Raw genomic sequence first — 24530 nt, 5'->3', positions numbered from 1 at the left:
TTACAGGTTTTCCAGTTCGTGGTAGGATGGGGGAGTCCCGTCAGACTCTACCATGGATGTGTACTTTATGGGAGGTGGCGGTGGCTTGAAAGATGGAGGTCTGTTCATACTGCAATGGAAGAGACAAATATGGTATAACACAAAAGCCACATGAAAGACCGTTTGTAAAATGTTCACAGGAGGAAGTAAATGGACACTATGCAGAGGGTGTAACAGCACCTGACATTTGCTCTTACACATTGTGACTTCCCTGTTTCTGTTTTACAGCCCCAATGCAACTCCTGGTGTCCATATGGCTTTCTGAACTCCCACCTCACAGTTTTACTTTATTCATGTTTTAAAAAAAGATCATGGCCCTGGTGAACCATTCAAAGCCATCACAGGGATCTTCTGCTCCTGCTGCTCTTTGAAGATATATTTAAAGAATCGTAACTTTTTTCTTTTGCCAATTTATAGGCCAAGATAAAGTAAAGTCCTGTCCCAAATCAGTGATAAAAATCAATTCAATTTTTACCTTTGATGTATAGGGTTTGTTGTTATGTTTTGAAAGGACTTTCTAGGACAGAAAATGATCCATGATCTCCATGATTTTTCAAACATTTTGGTAATGGTAGTAAGATTATAAATAATTGCCTTTTAGATACCACTCTCCTCAGTGGGTTTCTGAATGCTTTACTAAGGAATTAAACTTTGGCCATAATTACAAAGTCAGTGCTTCTCTGACTGGGATTGTGTATCAGGTAGCCTACTTTCACATACATTATTCACAACTCCTGTAGTACCCTAGAAGTACAATTTCATTAAAGTATGTCCTCAAGTAACCATGCAAAATGAGAGAGCAAAGGCAGGTGGCAGGGAGGCTAATAGAAGTGGGAGGCTCTGGGGGAAAAAAATTACTTGCACTCTTCCCTTATACTCTACAGTATGCACCAAACCTGCACTACAGCTCTTTTTTTAAGGTTTATTTTAGAGATAACCTACAGAATGGATGAGAAGACTGAGACCACTCTACACTGCATGCTCCTGTATAAAAATTGGCATTAGTGATCCGCATACTTAAAGGCCTTGTACACTGTGGATAGTTTCAGGTGGAAGTCCAAACACCAGAGACTGGAGTTTGTGCTGTACTATACCTCCCACCCATTCTGTTCCCCTTGCTGATACTTACATCTCTTTTTGGTACTGACACCATTTCCTGATGCCTAACACTATCAGAAAGCTGCAGAAGAGGAGCATGACAGCTACCACCATTGGCCAGGGGAAGCGACTGGCTACTGTATTCTTCACATTGCCTGCAAGGGACACAGTAATGAGCCAAACCTGGTCAGAAGGAGAGATGTTTGTGCCTGCTGCCTTTGGCTTGCTGATCCTCCCCAGCCCTGCAGACAAAGTGGCCCCAGCCCAATACAGGGTAGCCGGGTTTCCAGGCTGAGCACTGTAAAACCTGAACATCACTGCTCCAATTCATGGACTTGTGTTCTGGCTGGGTTTGCAGGCTGATTTCAGCCACTCCCCAGTGGTTAAATGAGGTTATTTAGGCACAGCCGGACAAGCACTTCATCAGGAAACCACTGGTGTTCTCTGTTCCCCCATGAGCTCCTCCACAGAGAGGCAGCATGTCACAGCACACCCCCAGTACCCATTTCCACTGCTTAGGATTTGTAGGATCATGTCTTACCAGTACTATTGACCAGTGGGATGATGGTAAAGAAACCTTTCCATCTGGTAGCTGAAACGGGCTGGTCTGTTATGCTGAAGGACACATTACCTGCAAAGATATGGTACAAAACATTTTTAGTAGCTTACTTGTTATTTGTTTTGTTTTATTATTATTTATTTCAACAAACAATATGTCCAAACCGTTCTATGATTCTGTGTTTAGAAGCCACCATCATTTACCCTGCTGAGGACTGGAAATCAAATTCCAGAGTCTGTGTGTCAAAGTTCACTTTGTGCGACAATTGCGTTTTTGGCCTACAAGCTACTGCTAGGCAAAGAAATGTGCTTTTATCAAATTAAAGGACATTAGAAGAAACAGGGAATACTGGTAAATACCTATTAAGATATTCCAGCAAGCCAGCGCTGAGCTGCACAGCAGTCTGGGAGAACGATAAGATTTTTGCCTCTTTGATGGTAATGAAAAAGCTAAAGATACTAAGTGGCTTAGCAGCAACACAGAGTCTGCTTCTGCCATGACTGCGTGAAACCTCAGTCTCCTGTATCAAGAGCTGTGTCTGAATCACAAAAATAATATTTCATTTGTTTGTAGACAGACATTTTACCTTTCCTAATACAGTTAAGCAACCAGCCTTTAAGATCAGTGCTGCCTAAGGACACATGCCTGTTTTCTCAAGCTGTCTTTGTGTTCATGTCCTCCAAAACAATAGCTAAAATATGCAGCTAGACAGCTATACGGCATTTGCAGAACCATCACAGCACTTACTATGCACAGGGGTTGTATCCCCAGATGAGAGTGTTGCATTCTTGAGGTTCTTTGGGGATTCAGTGGTGGAATCATTCAGATCTGTATAAAAGAAGTAATAACCTTAAATGATCGTAACAGCCTGTACGTGACTGCTTCATTAGGCTTAACTGTGGCTATTTTATATCATCATTTTTCCCTGATGCAAACAACAAATGGAATAACAGAGATACCTGAGAGTCTTTCATATAATTGCTGGTTTATAGATCAAAGAAAAAAAAAATCCATTGTTTAAATGATGTAGATGAGTAACCAGACTGAGCCAGGAAAATCTAGCTTTCTCATGAGATGCTGGTTCTGACTGAGATTAAGCAATCAAACATACATATATATAGAGACAGATTTTTTTTAAAAATACATATATATGTGCATATATACATATATTGATACATATTTTAATACATAGCTAATATATAAATACATTTAATTAAAAAAAAAAACAACTACCAAATATATGTTTATATATATATGCACTCAAGCATATATGAATGCTCAATTACAATCAGAAAAAAAAAAATCAATCCACTTTTAGGGCACTCTAAAAATTCACTAAGAGTTTTTGATGTTAATTCATTTTTTTTTTTTTTTCCTTGTTTATCAGATATTAAATTCTACAGGGGCAAGCATGGTAGACGTGCCATTTAGAAGAGGACAAAAGAAAAAAAAAAAGGGACATACACTTAGAAATCTCAAAGCATTGTGCTCTATACAGCATGCCAATGAAAGCTACATATTATTATTTACATAATGGTTTGTGTTACAGCCTCAGAGAATTTAGCTAATAGTGATAATCCCCATTGCAGGAGCCCCGTGGCTCTGGGAGGACATACTGGAACGCATTGGTATGCCTCAGCAAGCACACCGGTGCTTGTGTGCTCTGGAATTGTTCTCAGTTATAGCTGCCTCACAGAAGACCCTTCAAACTCATGCCTCAGCTAGCTGTCAGGCAGACGTGGATGTAGGAAAGACAGTGAGTGGTGCTGTACCTCCCTTAAATAAAATGTGGTTCAGCGTGCTTTTTAACAAAATTGCAACGGGCAAGCCATGCACGAGCAGGATCGCGAAGCGAGCGGAGTTGTCACAAGGTTTCAGTCTAAATGTGTGGTTGTGGGTTATATGCCAGTATATAACCACCAGTGTGCTGCAAAAATACATTCAGAATAATGAAAGTGGCTGCTGTATTTGCACTTCAGGCAGAAGATGACTGCCATACAAATACAATAGCGCACTGACAGGTCCTGCCTGTCCTGAAAGCACAAAGCAAGATGTTAAAAAAGAAAGTAATTTCTGGCATTCTGCTGCCAAACAAAGGTTTTCTGAAGGGAAAGAGTTGAGAAAAAATGTCCACCTCCACCTTTTTTTCATTCATTGGTCTTTAATGAAGCTGCCTTCCGATGTGCTATTAGCCAGCCTTTATAGCCCCACATTAGCTCACAATTTCATTGCTGCTCTGTGATTTTATTTAGCTTCTCCAGTAATTTATTTTGTCTATAAACTGCCCTCAATACTCAATGCATTTGCATAGTAACCCTCCTAATTTTAATATTATTAAATTAAATACATCTAATAAAAGCAGTATACGGAAACATTTTTCATTCCTCTTTCACTGCTGCAAATCCTTAAGGCTTGGAAGACTTGAGCCTTTGTCTTCTAACTCAGTGCAGTTCAGCAGAGGAATGCTTTTGTGGAGCATTAAAAAGCTAGTACAGATGACACCACTTGATGTTTGTTCTCTGTTTGGACACTACTTTTCCATGTTTAGTAATGATTTTTGGATGGCAGCACGATGACTATCAGGTGACAACTGAACATAAACACCGCAGATGTCATGGGCTTGGCAAAGGCATTGTGAACTGAGAGCCACATAGAGTACCTGCTGCTGCACTTTTCGTCAGAGACTCCAGACCACCACAGCTGTGCATCCTAAGTCCATACGACATTTGTACTTTGCAGCACCTCTAATTAGCTTCATAGCATTCCTGCTACAGTCCTATCAAGCAAAGGAGATTTATCATCTACTCACATGCTGTTGTCACATTCTCTGTGAATGCTGTGATGCTGGTATAGCTTTTTGTCTCTGTGGCAGAAATCAGCTCTCCTGTTGAAAAACACATATGCTTGCAAAAACTGCTGTTGAGGACCCCATTATTTGTTCTTCATTTTTTTCCTCTTTCTTCCCTAAATGTCACATAGTTGTAAACTACTATCTGAAATTTTAGCTTCTCCCAGACATCGCCAGAAAATCCTGTGTCTGGTTTTAAAAGTCTGTCACAAACTAGAAACTTAAGAAGAGTTTAGTGATCTGTACGAATAAACTGAGAAAACATGGGGTATTGAGGCCTGAATTTTTGGCTTTCAGCTGAAAATCAGAAACTGTGATTGTACTGGCTTGTTTCAACCTGAAATCAATGGAGAGTGTTGAAAAAGATGTAAGTAAACTTAAATTTGGACAGGGTTTTACCAGGTCCAATGGGATGAAACTGTTTTCCCAACTAGCAAAGAGAAGTTTTGAGTAAATTAGTACAGGGGGATTCACACCTACAAGGGCTGGCGCCAAATACCAACTTCTTCAAATACCAACATTTTTCTTGAATCTTCTTTTGAAGCAGTGAGTGTTCTGGAGATGAACTAGCTATTTATCTGATATTCAGATGCAGACAGATGGTGGTTAGCAAGTAGACCTCTATCTGTCCATGAGGAATATTTCACATTTACTAAAAAGAGACCATCTTCCTTACACCTGTCTCATTTTTGGAAAAGTGCCATTGTGCCATCTGAACAAACCTGAGAAAGAGAAATGCAGCTATAACTTAGCAGTCAAAGCCTGGGGATCTCTGGCAACAGAGATGGAGGTTAAGGAAAGACCAGGCTATGGATTTAAGAGCCTTCGCTTTGCATCCCCTCCTCCTCCCATCTATTTCTGTGTACTATACTACTATATTCTTGTATTAATTCCCATCTGCCTCTTGGGTTTTCATTTTAACAACATGCGAAATAAGGGAAACTGAAACACCACCCCCACCACCTTATTTTATTTTATTATTATTTTTTTTAAGTCTCAGGCTTGGATTTAGCATCTTGACTCAGCTGCATCCCTAAAGGTCTGACCGCAAGTGCAATGGTGGGACTGGTGTGGGAACCAGAAGCAAGACAGAGATGTGCAGCACTAACCCACACTCAGTACAGTGCTCCTGCCACATGTCAGGGACACTGCTTAAAAGGCAGTTGTTTCCTGGGCTATTTACAGCAGAGAAATGGCTCAACTTTGGCTTGCACTATGACGTTGACATTTTACCTTCCCAAGCAGTTATGATGTACAACCCAGTAAGGGGAAGCCTCTCTATTCACATTGTATATTTATAGTCCTACAGACAAAATTATTCCCCCTTAGTGCCCTGCTGCCAGCCAGGTCTCTGCTTCAGTGGGTGGGGAGTGCAGCCCAAGAAGAGGCCAGATTTAATTTCTCTGCTGCTGCAATCTCTGTTCCTGCCCTGGCATACATATATATAACCTCATCTTTACCCCAGGCTTCATATGAAGGTATTCACCTCCCAAACAGTGCTCTTCTGGGTCAGAATCAATCCTTTTGCTCAGCCTTTTCCTCCAGTACTGCTTCACATGTCACCAATTGCATTGCACTCACACCTGGGCAAATATTGCTGTAACATAATGGCGGTTGCTTTAAGTGAAGTTTGCAGGGTTGAATCACACAGGTGAAGGAGGACAATCAACACCTGACAGGCTCATGAAAGTCAGCCTGTTGTAAGGCATTTTGTTTTGTCTGGAGAGTAAGACAGCTGCAGACACCATGGACTGTATTTATTCTTGCTATGGATACTGTGGTGCTATGGAGGGGAAGGCAGTGGTTCAGCACCGTGGAGCTGTATTGCCTCTTCCTCATGATGCCTGTGCTGCCATTTTGTACATGCTATTTGACTCTAAAATGGGAGTTTCTTATGCTGTGATTCATGCTGAAGCAATATGGAAATCATTTTGGCCAAATTTGTTACCTTGTGTTGTGGAAGCGTGAGCCAAACTTGCTCGAGTTGTGAAATCTGGGAAGGCCGAAAATGTAAACTGATGCTCTAAAGAAACACAGGTTAAACAGTATCCCATTTAGTTGGTAGAATGCTTAAAAACTAAAATTAAGAAATCATAGAACAACTCAGGTGAGTATAGAACGAAGAACTTGCAGCAAGCATTGAGAAAATACAGACTGTGACGGGGGCCTACTGTTGGGATTGCAGGTTAAACGCTCAGGACACATCCCATCTATTCAGCAGGTAATCAGTAAAAGTCAAGGTGATTAAAGCAGACCCTTTCACATGGGCCAGCTATTACTTAGTTGTGATTTTACACATAGGGCTCAGTTTAATGGCCAAAAGACGTTTAGATGTAAAGCTTAGGGAAATGGTTTAGTGGGGACTGTTAGCGTTAGGTCAGAGGTTGGACTCGATGACCTTGAGGTCTCTTCCAACCTAGAAAATTCTGTGATTCTGTGATTCTATGGGGTGGATTATGCACATGCCAGTGGTAGTCCTCGGCCTAGCTGGGGCCTGTCCAGAAGCGGGTCTCACAACATGTCACAACTGTATAGGCCTGGGTGATCACACTCTCTTGTGGGTTTTCCTATCAATTACAGAAGATAGTTTAATGTGGTTATCCATATGCTTCCTCTTGACAAGCAGTGACACTTATCCCATATCATTAATGAATAAGGATGATATGCTGCTGTCGGGTCAAGATAAAAATGGGGATTTAAACTTCTTTTCTGTCACAAGCACCTCTCCATCATAACAGGAAAAAATTATTTATGGTTTTATAGAATTTCTATTCCATTTTATAAAAGGTATAAGAATAACATTTGGTATTCATCATGCCATTTTACATGCTGTTCTAATGTGACAGAGCTTTAGTAGGATTTGTGTTAGCTCTCTTCCCGGTTGACTTTGCAGCTCACAAATTCCCATCCAAGAGCATTACAGGTACTGCCAGTGTCAGGGCACGCTGACCTCTCACTGACATTCTTCTGGCTCTGTGTACATGGCATTTAAGAAAAGGTCAAGCAAAGATCATACATCTATTGACTGAGTAATAAGGAAAGCTTTTTTAATTTTTCCTTACCTGAGGTAGTCATGACAGCAGATGTAAGTGCTGAATTTCCAAGGTCTATAACAAATCAAAGCAAACACCTTTACTAAAGATGAAAAGGGTATTTATTCTGCTTTAGAAAAGAGGGTCATTCAAGGGCTCAAGAGTGAGAGAAAGTGCATCACACAATTTCCAAATAATCCTTCAATGCATACCTAGCCAAGTGGTCCAGCAAGAAACAAGAAGCACCAGAGGGAATTTTGCTGTGTAACCCCTAGGGAAAGCAAAGGTTTGGGGGCCAAAGGGTCTGGAACCACTACCACCTCTGATCTGCACCTCACTCAAAAAGCAGCAGTGAGTTACACGGTTTTAACCCGTGCAGACATATGTGCCTTATTAGCATGCAGGTTGAAATAACATATGTGATCTGCTGGTGGCACCTGCATAGCTCCTTTCATGAGGCATTTCAGAGGCTGTAACCCTGGCAGGAAATATCATGAACACCTCCCTGAAAAGTGCTCACCAGGTTTTCAAAGAAGTGGACAGAGATAGGGATTTACTCCTTGCAATTGAAGGGCTTTTAACCATCTGGCCAAGCACAACAGAGACATGGTCCTGCCCAAGCATCATTTACATTCCAAGTAAGAGGAAGCTTATGTAGAAAAAACACACCACTTTCCTTGCCATTTATCTACAGCATTTATCTGACACAAGCACATAACCCGCTGCTGAAACACAGCTGTCTCCTGTACACAGCAAAACAAGCTATCCAAGGATAGACATCTCCAAAGCACTTCAGATGATGTTCAGGGAGAACGATTTGTCTATCTGCGATAAGCTGACAATAAGACAAACTTGCAGGGGCAGAGCACAGATTTTCCAAATTTACACAAATTAAGACACATTCCATCAGTTTCTTAATTAGGCAAAAGTGTTGAGCATCTTGGCTGTGTACTTAAGCAGAATGTCGAACCATTAGTAGGGAAGTTATTTTTAATTACCAGCTCAGTGATGAAAGAACTATATTCAAATGCTAGCTGAAGCATCAGAAAGAACATTAAGCACCCCTCAAGGCCGGAGTTTAATTATGTTTGGGTTTAACTATGATGGATTACATCACAAAAGTATCTGTGCATTGTATTTGCTCTGAAGTCATAGCTGCAGAAAAGGATACCTTACTATTCACTCAGAAGCAAGTCTGCAAAACTGTTTCTCCAATAGCTTAATAGCTTTAAGAATTTATAGATGCACTCCTAACATAACCTAGGTTATTTTGTCTTCTAATTTATCCTACCTTCTGAAGCCATGTTGGTAAATGCTTGGGATGAGGCTTCATTAGATGTATTGTCTGTGAGGGAGAAAGGAAAAAACAAAACAAAACCCAAACCAAAACAAACAAACAAACAAACCAAACCAAAAAAAAAAAACAAAACAAAAAACAAAAAAAAACAAAACAGAAAGATGAAAGCAGTTCCTAAAAAAAGTTAGGCTTTTGTTAGAAAGGTTGAAAATGTAGTCTGGAGTTTGTGCCATTAGTATGGCACCTTCACAGAACATTGCCAAGAATTAAACTAATTTTCCTCCTTTTTGTCACATATAAATACATTAACATTTTTATACAGAGTGGATCTATCTTAGTGTTAGTATAGCCCACAGGCAAAAATGTAGACTTCTTTAATTGATGTCTCTCTGATTTGAATACATTTCTACAAAACTGCAAATTGGGTGAAATGAGCAATTTTGAAGAAAAATGATCATTCATCTCCCTTCCTTCCAAAGCTATATTTCAAGGGACTAAGCTTTGGGTTTTGACGTAGTCTTTGTTGAAAAACATACCAATAATATATCCAGAGCCAAAAGCTAATACAGGTGTAAGTAGTTACCAGGGTACATGGTGTACACACGAAGGCTGCTCCAGGGCCAGCAGTTCTGTTATATTATCTGTGCAGCAAGGAACATACATAATAGGAAAAGAAAAAGAAAAAGAAAAAGGAAAAAAAAAAAAAAAAAAAAAGGTTTAACTGTGCATTTGCACCTGAAGACAAGGTGTGCACAAGAGGGTGCTAAAGGAAGTCTGTCTGCCCTTTTTGCCAGCCACTCTGCAGGACCCCTCAGTGAGAAATACATGGTTGTAACAGCTCACTGGTGCATGTAGCTAAGTTAGTGTATTTTTGGTTATGGGAATTGCAGCAAGATACTGCCTAACAAATACCAAACATCTTATATTTGTGTAGGAGTTGCTTTTCTTCTCAACTTGATGAGTTTACTCAGGCATTTTTGTCAGGTTTCTTGGCTCATTTAAAGACTTGAGCTAAGGAACCTGCCAGAAAGCTCAAGCTGTGTGATGAATGTGTTTAACAAAACTTCCATACACTTCCCATTTCTTCTGTAATTTAAATAGCAGAGAATACGTGTTTTGGTATTCTTAACATTTCAGATATGTCCTATCTATGAAAAACCTACCAAAAGAAAGAAATATTTCTTCTGATGAAATATTCCATGTTTCATTCCTGAGGAAGGGAAACAGACATACACACAAGAATGTTGTATGTGCCTGGTGGGTCTCTTGTAACATTAGCATAGATCTCAGCTGGTAGAAACCATCACTGTCTTGTGAGTCTTCTTGTTCAACAGACATTTCTGGAGAAGAAAAAATAAACACACACACAAAAAGAAAAAAAAATCTGCAACCCCTTTTCATAACACTTCAAATTATAAATCAGTCGTGCAAAATGCCAGTACTGAAAAGCAAGCTTATATAGCTGAAGGTTTCTTGGCTGAGATGCTATCCAAAGCAGTCCACCCAGATGGACACCTACATGCTCCTATCAGCAGGAGTGGTTTAGCAACCATTGCTTTTCCTCTGAATCATTTCTACAGTTATGTAATTGACCTGTTAATGGGACTTATTACCTTCAGACTGCTCCGTCAGTCTTGCTCGGTCCACATACCACACGATGCTTGGCTTGGGAAATGCCTTCCTCACAATGCAGCTCACATTAGGCTGTGGGACAATGAAAAACAGTTAGCCTCCAGCATTCTCTCCTGCCTGCCACTGCTGACATTCAAAATCCATGCTGGACAGAGTTGCTCCTACAATCTTATTTACACACCACCCTCCTTGGTCATGAAGTACTCTCTCCACATTGCACTTCTTCCCCTACCATTTTCCTAGTTGGAGACACCGTTGAAGGAAAGTTAAGGGACACCCCTATTGCCACCCTGGGGGTGATGGGGCTTCAATGTGGCTTCAATGGGGCTTCAGTTCAGTTCAGTGGCTGGAGAGGCATGGGGTGACCCCCCAAGACTCAGCCCAGCCCTCTGGGGACAAACACTCATATGGAGGAATACTGGCACTGGTAATGTGTAGGGTAAGGGGGCAAGAATGAGACACCTCCTGATTATCATGCAAATCTTTTATTTATTGGGCAGATAAGGAGACAAATCCCATTAAAAGTCTACCTGGCACATTAATATGTTGAATATACAAAATTAGATACCTTTGTAGAGGGCATTGTACTTAAGAGGTTTCCAAAAGTCACAAGAAATCGCATGTGTTAGATGCAGTAGTCCTGGCTGTACGCCAGTTGTTAAAAAAAAAATAAAAATCTGTGTGCTCATTTCACTTTCTCCTCAAGCAATGAAAGGGAAGAACTGGACCTCAAAATCAAGGTTGGATGAAGGGGTGGGCACTAGCAAGATGCGAGGTCTCATCTGCATGCTGCCTGGATGTTCCCAATTACATTTACTTAGTAGCTTATGGCACTAAGAGAAATTGCCTTGTCCATTTAAACACAAGACATTCATATGTGACTTAATGCTGCACAACGCCCTCTTGCACCCACTTTTGAAGTGGGTTGCACACAACACATTTAGTTGAAAGCAAGTTTGATATATTGCAGGCAGCAGAAGTCAAACATTCATTATGAAGACTGAGACTATCCAGCTGAAACTCTTTCCTTGCCATTGTAAATAGTCACGATCTCAGTGTAATTGCTTTCCCCTCTTTTCTCTTCATTGTTCCCTTATTATTCAGCCACTTTTAGTTCATAATATTTTTATAGATATTTCCTGTGAAGAAATACTAATCTGACATCCAGAGTAGATTTAAGCCCAATGAGAAAGCATAGAACAGAGAGGGGAAGCAGTCGGTGTTTGTTTGGAGATGAAAAATGGACCAACTCTTCTTTGAAGAGTTTCTACTGGTCAGCCCTGTGACAGCAGCACCCCTTCCTCTGCTCAGCAGGACAGGATAGACAAACACCTGCAGGGTCCAACACTACTAGGGAAAATAAGTCACCACGGAGAATATAGTGGTTTTACAGAATGGTTTAGCTCAGGCTTAGTCTGAACACAGGTGGATATGGTGAACACAAGCCTCTGCCTGCCCAAAAGCTCTCTTTCTGAGGAAAACTTCCTTAATATGGAATTCTTACAGATCAAAAGTTTCAACCTGGTTGGATGCAACAGGAAGCAGGACATCATAACAAGTAGCAAGATTGTTCAGTTAGAGGGGCTACAAATATATTTTATGCTAAGTACAGCCAGAGCTGTACAGCAGGCTTTCTTTTTAGGTTTTACCCTAAGGAAGCAGGTGATAAAAGAGATACCCCCACACATGTAGGTGCTCGGTTTTAAACAAGGACCCTCCAACTTAGATCCAGCCACTCCATTGATATTTGATTACTCCAGCTGAGTTGTGCTTGGAGCACATTATGATACATTTTGCCTGGCAAAACCATCGCTTTCCCCTTGACAGGGTAGGTAATTTGGTAGCAGCCTAGAGCTGTGACCAGCCCCAACCCTAAGTCGGAGCAGCACCACATCTACTTGGACTACAAGGCAATGACTCAGAAGGATTTCTGCCCAAGATAGATGTCACAGAGGGATCAGCTCTCATTTCAGTGATGCTGAAGCTCATCTCTGAGTTACAGAGGAAATGTTGACAAGCTGTACTAGAAAATGCAGTTGACAGTGACCACCAAAACTAATCTCAGTGCTAGAATCAGTGATATTCATGTTATTCCTTGCAGCCCCGGTGGGGGGGCTCAGCCTCTCCTGGGGTCCTTACCAGCCCTTACCATGAAGAAGGCTTTCCCAATATCTAATCTGAATCTTCCTTGCAGGATCTAATCCTGCTGCTTCTGGTTCTGTACAAGTGCATTAAAGAGGCTATTTCTTTCACTTTTCCTGCAGCCTTTCACGTATGTGAAGAATTATAGCTTAAAGAAGGAAAGTATGAGCAGTCCAGAAGAGAACAGCCTTAAATTCTTTCCCCAGATGATTTTGCTTCGACCCCTAATTTCTCATCATCAGCAAGAATGGATAATGTGGTCCAACAGGTTTCCTAAGAACCTATCTGAACTTGCTCATTTCTTCACACTATATGCAATCCAAAATGGATGAGACTGGGGAATGAGAACATTTCCTTGGGTACTTTCTATATTGGAACATAGCCATTAAAATGTCATAAGTTTTTTACTTAAAACTTAAAGGAAAACCTAAGTTTCAAGACCATTTTATAGTAGTTTCCATGTCCTGGTGTGAAGAATATTACTGTGAAAGACTAATGCTAGCTTTGTAGATAAAACCAGTAGCATTTTCTGACTAGCTGGTTGTAAACCATGTATAACTCAAGCACAGGGAGTGGACCACCCACAAATAATTTGTATTTGTTTTCTTGCCTATTTCTCAGAAGCTGACTAGTTATGGCGTCCCAGGTTATTTTAATTTCCTATCCGATGCAATATTATTCCCTTGGGTAAATATCATGCTTTCCACATCTGCATTTTTATTTCAAAAAGTCACATTTACCTTCAGTAAATAGCCAATTGCTCATCTAAAAATGATTGAACTTGGATATAACAGACATTCTAAAATTTCTAACACATCCCTTGTGGGACCCGCAGTCCCCTGCATCACCAGCAACCCCTCACAGCCTCTCCTCCCTGTACCAGAGCCCTCCCTAGGGCTAATGCAAGGTCAGAGGTTACCCAACCCACAGAGAAACCCTCAGCTAGCTCCAACATGCTCTCACTGAATCAGCACACTGCTGCGAGGATGGCAGTCACTCAGAAGAAGGCATATGAGTCACTGACATTAGCTCATTGACTTCGAGGTCCCCCCTGCTGCCTGGCTCAGCACAGCCTGCCTGGCCCTGCTTGCCTAGAGCACCCTGAACAAGCAGCCATGGTCACGGTCACAGCCATCTCTCTGTGCTCCAGCACTGCTCACCTTCTGTGAGGTGCCAGCTGGGCCCTCCTGCAGGCTAGCAGAGATTTCAGGGTAGGCTGGAAAGAAAACAAAAAAACATATTAACAAAATGGCTACCAAAGGTCACAGTAACAGCTTCTAATGAGACTTAATGGCCTTGTTTTGTAAAGAGAGTTCAAATTAAATCCTACATCCACCCACATACCTGGGAAGATAAAAGCTTGCACCGCTCCAATTTGAGGTCAAGGAAGTGGTTTAGAAGCACACATCAGCAGCTACTACCACAAGATCTGCAGTGTATTTGTCTGCCTTTCAAAGACACTTCTGTGTGGCTTTGTTGAAGCTACCTAAAGCCATCCTGCAGCCACAGCTCTGATAGCAGGGCATCACTGTTCCAGCTGTTGATTCCTCCAGGTGTTTGCTGTCAAAGCTATCTGCAAAAGTTTTAGCCATCCCTTGCCATCCCCCAAACTGTCCATTGATCTTGGGTACCACCTTTCCCCACACTGTTGTTCTGGTAGATATGTGACAGTCTCATGCCACAGGCTCTTCCTGCCCTGGCCAGGAAACCCAGAGCTCTGTTTTACATCAAAGCAGTGGCTTTCTGATGACCACATCCACAAGAAATGGAAAAACTTTTTTTTTCCTTTTTTTTTTTTTTTTCTTTTTTATTTTTTTTTTTTTTTTTTTTTTCCCTTTGCACAGCATTTCAGTTCTGGGCACAGCTGACTATAGATGCAACTTTCAGGTACCACAAGCCTCTTTTAGCTGGCGTTTCTGAATCACCCATTGGATTCCAGTAATGCTGACAGTTAGATAAAAACTGCTGAAACTGAGGTTAACAGCAAGTCTCAAAAGCCTTGAATAAATCATGCTTTGGCCCTTTCTGGGCCTTAAAACTGGACTGGAAACAAGCACAGAACCTGGATCCACATTCTTTCTCTTTCCAAGCTAAATATCAACTTTAACCCCACCATTAGTATCTTTTTTTTTTTTTTTCTTCTTTGCCTAATTCTGTTAAACCAGTGTAGGCCACCTCAGTTCATTACTTTCCCTGCCGAGATGATGTGTTCAAGTTTTCCTGTCATTTTTTGAAGCCAATCTACCCAGGACTCTCTCTCTCTTTTTCCAATTTCCATTTTTCTGTCAATTGTTACAGACTGGTTATACCTGAACTGACCTATATTTAGTGATTACAGCTTTGTGATTATCTAGCCTTTTGGAAGGATTTTTTTTTTTTCTTTCTTTTCTTCTTTCTTCCTTTTGTTTGGTTCATCCTTCCTATCAGAATACAAATATCTTAAGATTTCTGCCTCACCAAAATAGTACTGGTGGTAGTGGGGCTGGCAGATAGAGAAACCTTTCAGGTGTAAGAAAATGTCTGGTAAACTAGATCTTCTAATAGGAGCTAAAAGTCGGCTGATAGACTAAATAACATTAAGCCTAATGCCTGTGTTTCCTTTAGGGTTTTGATGATAATGGGAATGCATCTCCTCTTCTGTATTGGATGTGGCCTCTGCTTTTCGAGAGGATGTGTTTGCTCGGTAACTATTCCGTAAAGCAACTCTCAAGCACAGCTCAGAATGACCTAATAGATCTTTTCCATTTAACATCTCAGCCCCTGTTAACACTTTGACATTCATTTGTCTTGCTAGGATATTTACCAATGGTTTGGGCCTAGCAGATATTCAATATTTAGTATAGTGGTTTCCGCTGCTGAGCTTTTACTCTTACAAAAAGGAGAAATCAATATTTGGCAAAGTTACATGTGAAAAGGCCATACATTTTCTCAGAAACTTGTACCTAAAAGAACTCCATTCTGAAAAAGACATATTTTTAAGCACTGCAGTCTAAAAGTAACCCCTCAAAAAAAGCTCTTGATTGAACATATTTTATTCAACTTATCAAGACCCTCAGCTTCACTGAGAGACTCACTCCTGCACTTCCCATGCTTCTACCCAGCTTTCAGTCATACCCAGGCCATGTCAAGCATCTCTGGGGAAGCACCACTGCTGTCCCTCAGACGTGGGTTGTCTGTTGTGTTCACACCGCCCAGCCAATGGGGTTGCACTTGTTCTCTCCCAGTTCCTGATGGCGTGGCACTACCAGCAGTAAAGCAAGCCAGTAGTTTCTGGGAACATCATGAGATGTTCAGAAAAACCCACAAACAAAATCTGTGGTTTCTTTCTCTTGTTTGTATTTCTCCCCTCTTGTACCAGCTTATTAAGTTGGTGTGGGTTATATATGACACAAAAATTCAGAGAAAACAAGCAAACACACACACACAAAAAAAAATAATAATAAAAAAAATCAACCTCTTTCATTAACTGACACAAAACAAGGCAAGAGCATCAATCTGGGCAAGAGGGAGTTCAAGTATCTTAATGTCCTTGAATGATTACCCAAGTAACTCTGTAGCTGCTTGACAAATGTTGATTTTTTAAGAGTAAAACCCATGTCTGAATCATGCAAATGCAAGAGGAAATCTAAGATCATTAACTTCTATTTTCATTTCTCTTGCATCAGTGACTGACAGCCCTCCGACAGAAAGTTTTTTTTTGTTTTTTTTTCCCCCCACTGTACCCTGCTGAATCTTTCTTTGCATCCCAAGCATCAGCCTTGCATTACTGTGCCACCTGTGAGCTGTGGGCTTCCTCAGACAAGCAGCCACAGTCAAGGGACTGTTGATACACCCACTGGCTAAAAACCATTCATTTTAGGAGACTTGTAAATGTGTTTTTCAGACCCACGGCTCTACCAGAAGAAGATACAGCCTCATTTTCCCTGGGCAGCATTGTTCTTACCCAGTTGTGGAGTGGTTCCTAAACCTCTGAAAAGGGAACAGAGCAAGAAACTGAAGATGGGGAAGGCTTTCAGCATGAAATACCAGCCAATGTTTGCAGTACATGGGCCCTGCCCCCTCCTGACCAATTTGAGACCCTCCTAGACAGGACCTCATTTTCAGAGCCAGAGCCTTTGGCAGCAGTTATAAATCACATCTCCAAAGGACGTGACTTTGCAGCAATGACAGCTCCAAATCACATTCCCTGCCTAGCAAATGTTGGCCATGAGTTCTTAACCATAGGCAGCATGGTCATTTTGTAACTGGGGCACAGAGATCTTGATGACCAACACACCTATCTGTAAGCTGAAATGTGCCAATGTAACCTTACACACATGGGTGAGATCATGGTAATTTTCATGCCAGTATTGTTATGTGCTCAGTGGAGTAGAGCAAATGTTTTTGATGCCAGACACATGAAGAATGGCCTCAAATTCTTTTTAAGAACTACAAGGTTATTTACAAATATTTTAACTTCCTACAGCAGAAAAAAAACAACATAAATGTGTATGTATATACACACAGGTACATATGAATATATAAAAGTGTATTTCAAAAGCTACCGCCTTCAGAAGCAGGCAGAAGCTTTACTTTTAGAAAAGTACGAGGACAGCTGAGGGAAGTTCCTTACCGAACACTCTCACGGTGGTGCTGCTCTTCCGGATCCTCTCTGGGTGGTAGACCACATGGCAAGAAAACACCTTGCCATCATCAGTAATTTTGGTGGGAAAAATCTTTAAAGCATTATTCAGACCCAGGTGGACTCTCCATTTGTACAGCATGCTGCCATTCCCATACACCTCAGGATGGGAGGGCTCCTTGGTTATAAGTTCCTCTTTCTTTCCGTTTTCCTCCTGCAAATATATCATCCTGTATAACTTGTAAAGACTGGATATCCCCTGCTGTTTTTGTAGGTCAACACTATTCCCACTATGAAAATCTTCCCTCACACCCCTAGCACTTAGTAGGTGTAAGTGGACATTTCCAATACTTATTTTTCCCAAATACATTATCTTTTTATGAGGAGATCCCCCAGAACTTCAAAACTGATAGCGGTCATCATCTTACCAATAAACTACAGGGTAAATAGCTATCTTGTGAGTCCTGGCCCCTGCAGCCCGCACAGAGGGCAACAGAGCTGCTGGTCTGGAAGTTTTTAAATAGTGAAAACCTACTAATAATAGCTCAAAGTCATCTCCTCAGACTGCCTGTGTGCCAGTCACCTTGACATATGGATGCAACCAGCACATCCTGGACATCTGTGCCTTGGCATATATTTGCAAGATGTCCTCTAAATGATGCACGGTGACCCGTGTGTCATTGTGCTGACCTTTTGTGTTTTTTTTTTTTTTTTTTTTTTTTTTTTTTTTTTTTTTGTGTGTGTTTTTTTCCTTTCCTCTGCTGTTTCATTTTGTAGAGTGAGCTAGTTGCACTGAAAAGTGTTAAGGGTAAACATACTCCATACAAAAAAAAAAATCATGATTTTAAAATTAAGAGTTCACTGCAAAGAGATCTGAATAGGTAATGACATGAGACAGAATACTAAAAAGTTTAAATATTTGAAAGTCGCCTTTAAGATAATCCTCAACAATAACAACACAGTGACACCAGGTAAAAACTAATGGGCAAAGCTCAAGCACACTACTTGCTGATATTTATATGAGTTAATGAAAAGGTTACTGTAAAACATGCATACAAATATTTATCCATAAAGTGAGATGCAGAACAAAAACATAACTAGCTTTAGATCTCGCAGCAAATTGCTGTTTTATATATGTGGTTAGCTAGATAAGTGGGTTTGCATGTCTTCAGTGTGCGTCTGTGACATGGAGGTCAACAGAGCAAAAAAACCATTACAGTCAACCTTTTTTTCCCATTTCAAAGCAGCCTGATATCTCACTAACCTACGCAGTAACTGTATTTTTCAGACATTAAAGCTTCACTACTGCAAAAATCCCTGAGAAATCTGATACAAAGAATATTTTAGTTGTTACATTTGCTAATTTTTTTTTTGGTAAGACTTCTCTACATGTCCTCATGACAAATTAAAAGCAAGTAAGGGGGGATTTTCCCTCTTTGTTTGTTTAACTGTGATTGTTTGTGGTGTCTATGTTGCAAATCCACAATTATACTTTTCCCTTTATTATTACTGTCCATCGCGATGGATAGCTATTGTTTAACACATTCTGCAGGATGCAGTAAAATCCAACATTTCTCATTCTATCTGCAAAAATACCCTGTAGTTTCTTCCATAATTTGTACTTGAGAAGAAATAATATTTAGACTTACCACTACCCACTTCAGAGGGTAATTGGACAAGTTTGCTGAGGTCGTGTTCTCGAGGCATGGGATTTCTAAAGTCTGGCTTAACTGTGCTTCCTTCACGTAATGCTGCTCCTCTTTTAGCATCGCAAAAACCGCAACAGCAACAACAGAAAGCCCAAGGAGGAAAATCAGAAACATGGTGTTCATCATGCTTTAAGAACTGATGCTGACTGCTGTTCGAGGAACAGGCACTTTTTTGATTAGAAGGGAACTGTAATTTTCAACCATTACCCATAGACACATTTGTTAAGTGAAAGCCCTGCATCCAATTCCAGATGTAGTTTCGAGACTTTAATTCATGACTTTATCCAAATTTTTGTGCAATTCATAAAAACCTTTGCTTAACTGCTGGATTGAGACATTTCCTTTCGGAGCTGAGCTTCCATTTTTCTCTTATGATTTTTTCCACTGCAATAAACCTTCAAACCAATTTTGTGCACCTGTATTTCCTTTTCTCTGCAGAATTTCTTTGCACTAAGCAAGGTGTTCAGCAGTCAGGCAGGTTAAGATTAACCCTGCTTTTCAGTGTAAGTGGTCCTTTTATTATTCTCAAACCTGCCTTCTGCCTCTTACTCTTTCATTTGTCCTCTATTTAAAAACGTATCTCAGCAACTTCTACCCTATCCGTTCCTGATACAGGGCTCAATTTCACCTTTGGAAAGACAGAAGTGGTGCATCAAGCAGAGCACAGCTCTGGTCCAAATGTCAGATCTGCCTGCATGCCCATGTTTAAGCAGGAAGAGCAGTGGTGTAGCTGGGTGATGCTGCCAGTGCCTTGGCAAGTGCTGAGCTCTCCAGCTAGCCTCTCTGCCACAGCCTGCCTGGACACTCTTGAGCTTTCCTCCCCTGGTAGATTTGGCTTATGTGCTGAGACAAAACAGATAAAGTGCTGTGCAGAGTACAGCCCACAGAAGTACCAAGATGAGCATTTGCCCCAGGAGCTCAGCCTGTGGACAGCCTCTGCCTGCTCTCACCATCACGTGTTGCAGCTACCTAGTTTCCCTTCTCTCTTTGATTTTCGTTTCCATTAACAGCCTGGTGGTGATGGTACTTTGTGTTTGCAAATCCTACATACATCTGCTGCTCTGTTTATTATTATTATTATTATTATTATTATTATTATTATTATTATTATTATTATTATTATTATTATTATTATTATTTTATTTTTTCTTCCTGTATCTGTATCTACTAGCTGAATCCACCTGGATTCACTTCACTTCAATGCAGCTGGGAGCTGTAGTTTATTGATGACTGCTGCCCTTCTCCATCCCATTCACAGGCTGCATTAAAGTCTTCTCCCTTCTTTTGAAGGGATGAGGATCATTGCAAAAGATCTAATTACTGTAAAATGCAAATTGGCAAGAGGTATGTTGCAAATTAAACTTTTGAGTTCTCTCTAGGAAGTGGTATCAGTAGCACCAATTTCTACATCATGTGGTGGCTGAAAAATCCACAACAGTGCTGATATGAATGGCAGCTGCCCACATTTAACATTATAATGCATGTAGACAGCAGCTAGAGCTTTGAACATGCCAGTATCAGCCAAGGGCACTAGCACAGGAAGAGGAGCAATGCCTGATTGTAACTATTACTATATTAGGGAAAAGAAAGAAAAATTGTACAAAGAACAGAACTGTACCCATGGACACTGCTGCTCTCTGCTAACCCTTGCTCCTACCTTGCTCTCAGCCCTTGAAAATGTGCTGCAGATACAGCCCCGGACACCACCAGGCTGAGCATGCTGGCCTTGAAGCTCTGAAATGAAACTTAGCTGTGTTTGTTGCATTTACTTTAATCCTCCTCAGCTCGCTAGCAAAAAACGAATAGGCACAAAAGAGGTTTCTGAGGTCATCAAATCCAATCCCTCTCCAGCACGACTACAAACTTGCCCAGCTCACCCAACATCCCTGCCCAGCTCCATCTTCATGGCAATTTGGACTCTTTGGTCTCACTGCTGGCATTAAGCAGCTGTTCCCAAAGTTGCTGCACCAGTGGTCAGCACTGTTGTTTAATTTGTAGCCAAATACATTCACGTCCTATTGAAAACCATTTATTCCTTCGCCAGGATATTTAAATATCCTCCCAGGAGTTCACATTCTCCCCCAAGGCTTACTTACCAAAAGCAGTCATGCTGCTTCTCAGCTTCCTTTTGGCTGACAAAACAAGCCAAGTGTCCAGCCCCATGATCATCCTAAACAACCCTCTCTTTTGCTCCATTTTGGTTTGAAGGTGGGGACACACATCCATTTGCTGTGCTAACACCCATCCCTGCAAATCCCAGCCCTCCTTTCATTTTCCAAAATGAAAGCATGGACACTGTCCATCTGATCATCTTTTGTGCGTTCCCCTCTAACTTCATGTTCCTCCAAACAATGAAGGTTTCCTAATCATGAGCTGGATAATGACCGAAAAGTTCCTGGGACATAACTGTAAGCAGCAGCATTTAGCGACACCATTGCAAACATCAAACAAGCCACTCACATTGACCAAGGAATGATTGTCTAACCTGATATCCTCTCCCCTTTTCCCTGCTATGAAAAAACAACATCATTTGTAGTTACTTACCTTCTGCCTTGATGATAAGTTGTATTTTTGCAGCCTTTGTCCCATATGGGTAAGTAGCAAAACTGCACTCATACTGCCCGCTGAGGGAGATGGTAGCATTTCTCAAGTGCAGAGCCCACTGCTGGCATTCAGACCAGGAGTTTGAGTCAGGAAAACACGAGGTCTCATTAACGTCCCAATTGCAGCACTTCCTGGTGCTGAACGACACGGAAAAGTTGGAACAGGTCTCAAGAAATTCGAAGTAATGGGTGCCCAAAATGGGGTGATGAACAGCTATTCTGGACAGACGGTTGGCATCGGTCTTGGACCACTGTGCCTGTACTATGTAGGTGGACTGTGGTTTGGGAAAGGTGCACAGCAGGGTCACATCGGTACCTGGCAAAGCATGGACCACCTCTGTGTGTGCAATGACATCTCCAGCTTGGCCTTAAAAGCAAATGGGACAGTTGTCAGCACAAGAAATATTTAACCAAAGCTTTCTTCTAAGCTGCCTTATAAATGATTTGGTGCCTTAGCTCCAGATAACTCTGAAGGCTCACGCCCACAGCTGCAACAATCCTCTTTCAAGTAAATCTCCTGATTTACAGCTGAGAGATACTGCAGATCTCTGCTGGTTGCAGAGGGGAACCTAGAGGGCAAAGCAGCACTTGCCCGAAGGAGGGTGGGGAGCTCCCATCGCTCTCACTGTGAAGTGCAACAGAGCTCTGAGAGGCCCCATGAAAATGGAAACCTTTCAAGTGACATAAATGAAGCAGAAGCTGGGACCATTCATTCCCCAGCTCTGTTTTGCAAGAACAAATGGCTGGTCCTGCCTTGTGCAACTGCCCCTGCCCATTCCCACTCCTGTGGCACTTCAGCAGGAAGCCATTCTTTCACCTCTGTGCTGCTAAATGGCTCCTGCATGGCCTGAACCGCTGACCACTCCAGTGTCAGAGGAAGCAGCCCTGCTGTGAATGGCTTCTTCCTGAACTAATTTCATAAAGCACATTGGCAGTCCTCAGTGTGCCATAGAAAGGAGTAATGGATCGGTGAAATGAAGGGGCTTTCAACATGAGCCTCAGCTGCTTGTTTGCTGCTGTGCTGTTGTAAGATTGATTTCTCTCCCTTCCTCCCTCATGCACACAAGAGGTTTGCAGTTCCCAAACCCTGTGTGCAGGGCACTGACAAGCTTGAGGATATCAGGAATTGAGGTATGGGGGCAGTTGTGGTGAGCCAGGTGCTGTCTCACCCACAGATCCAGACACAACAGGCCCTTTTCTCCAAGAAAAAAAAAAAATGCAAAAATAAATTTGCACAGATGTCCTCAAGTACAGAATTGTCACTGAATTTTACCCTTCCTGTGTTTCAAAACATCACTGTACATTTGCTCTGAGGACTTGTCCTGCATCCCACCATGTGTCCCCAGAACTGCCAGCACTTGCTGCTCCCCGTGTGTGCCTGTGGAAAGCAGGTGCCTACTTGTCACCTTCGCCACCAGCTTGGTCTTTGGCAGGGAAAAAAATAGGAACAGGTTCTCACATCCCTGCAGAGCCAGCTGAGGTTTGGGACACAACTGCTGAAGAGTGACATGAGCATGCAGGGAATATGTGCATGGAAAGCTTTGCAGGGCAAATTTTCAATTCCTTTTTTGTCCCTGTGCATGCACCATTCAACTTTTAATTCAATTCCACGAGATGGGAACAGATAGGAAGGTAGAAAACAATAAGCCTGATATGGATATGTGCTGTGAGAACAATTACAGAAAACTGTCTTCGTAGGACCGAGGATCTAATTATAGCAAATGCTCATTGATTACACTGAAAGTTTTGCATCTGTAAGGTAACTAAAATGCAATCAGACTAGCAGGCAAGAGTGACCCAGCAAGTTATCTGTCACGGACTGATGCTGTATTAGGTCAAAGGACCATGCAAAGAAGGCCCACCAAGAATTATAAGGAATCTGTTATTATTATTATTGTTTATTAATAGTCTATCACATTAGGTTATTTTAAGTAAAACCATTTCACACAAAAGTTCCTAACTTTATGTTGCCATCTCAATATAATTAATCTAGTTTTATTCTAACTTCATGTTGTTAACTCAAATGCTATTTCAATCATGGCAGAACAAAGCAGGAGTCCTACTTTTCTCTAAATAGTTTTGCATTGAACTTTCTTGCATGTCTTGAGGCTTCTATTTTGTTGTTTGCAGCTGGGGGCTTTTGTTTTCTATGAAAACTTCTATGAACTATTTTCCTGCCTTTTAAAACCAATCTGTCTCACTGACATGGAAAATATGAACAGCCTATGCTAGATATTGCATATTTTCATGCCAGCCAAATGCATGAACCATCATTTTTCTCTTCTTAATCAGAAGAAAGGCTCAACACATGAAATTCTGCTTCCTAGCTGGCAATAAGTGCTCCTGCATTCAGATTCATCAACCTGTTGAGGGCAGAGGGGCTTGTGAGCATCATCAGGCTTTTCAAGCCTTTTAAGTGGCACAGAGGGCTGGATGGGGAAAAGAAAGTCTGCTTAAGGGTTGCAGCCATAAAACTTATCCTTGCCTTTAATAATGTTTCGGTTCTTTCTCTCTCCCTGCACACACAGGTATGTGTGTGAGAGGGAGATTTTTATTTGCTCTTTGAAACCACAGTTTGACTTTTTGCCGACTGGGGATGAGCACACATTGTGCTAAACACAAATGAGATGTTCTCAGTGATTATTTTGGTGAAAACAGGTTAGACGTTTGAATAGATGGCTCTGCTCATCAGCACAAACCACTTGCTCCTCATCAGCTGCACGATATTACCAAGGTTATTAGAAAGTTGTCACAAAACAGAACATAATTGTCGGTAGTTACAGCTTGCTCTAGAGAGACCTAATAACAAGGTTTTTCACCCTCGGTCTGAAAATGTCACCCTCCCCAGCACCCTGCTCTGCAAGCCAAGCACAGGCATCCCGCTGCCACACTTACCTGCAGCGCTGTGTGCAGACAGTAAGCCAAGGACGAGGAAAAACCATCTTCCCAT

The 24530-nt window shown here is 41.5% G+C and overlaps 1 protein-coding gene across 1 annotated transcript; it reads right to left on the bottom strand.

The window, feature by feature from the left end:
* Positions 1-24530, bottom strand: CD96 (CD96 molecule). Its single transcript, XM_032194072.1, has 13 exons — positions 24476-24530; positions 21522-21947; positions 18918-19027; positions 17260-17482; positions 13808-13863; positions 10487-10577; positions 10037-10213; positions 6493-6567; positions 4506-4580; positions 2444-2524; positions 1679-1768; positions 1169-1292; positions 1-109 (listed from the first exon to the last, which is right to left on the bottom strand). Exons 1-13 carry the CDS (start codon positions 24528-24530, stop codon positions 1-3), a joined length of 1692 nt encoding a protein of 563 aa, XP_032049963.1.

The sequence above is a fragment of the Aythya fuligula genome, chromosome 1 (assembly GCF_009819795.1).
Source record: "Aythya fuligula isolate bAytFul2 chromosome 1, bAytFul2.pri, whole genome shotgun sequence".
Taxonomy (NCBI): domain Eukaryota; kingdom Metazoa; phylum Chordata; class Aves; order Anseriformes; family Anatidae; genus Aythya; species Aythya fuligula.
The sequence above is the reverse complement of the archived record's forward strand: the minus strand, read 5'-3'. Positions and strand labels throughout refer to the sequence as shown.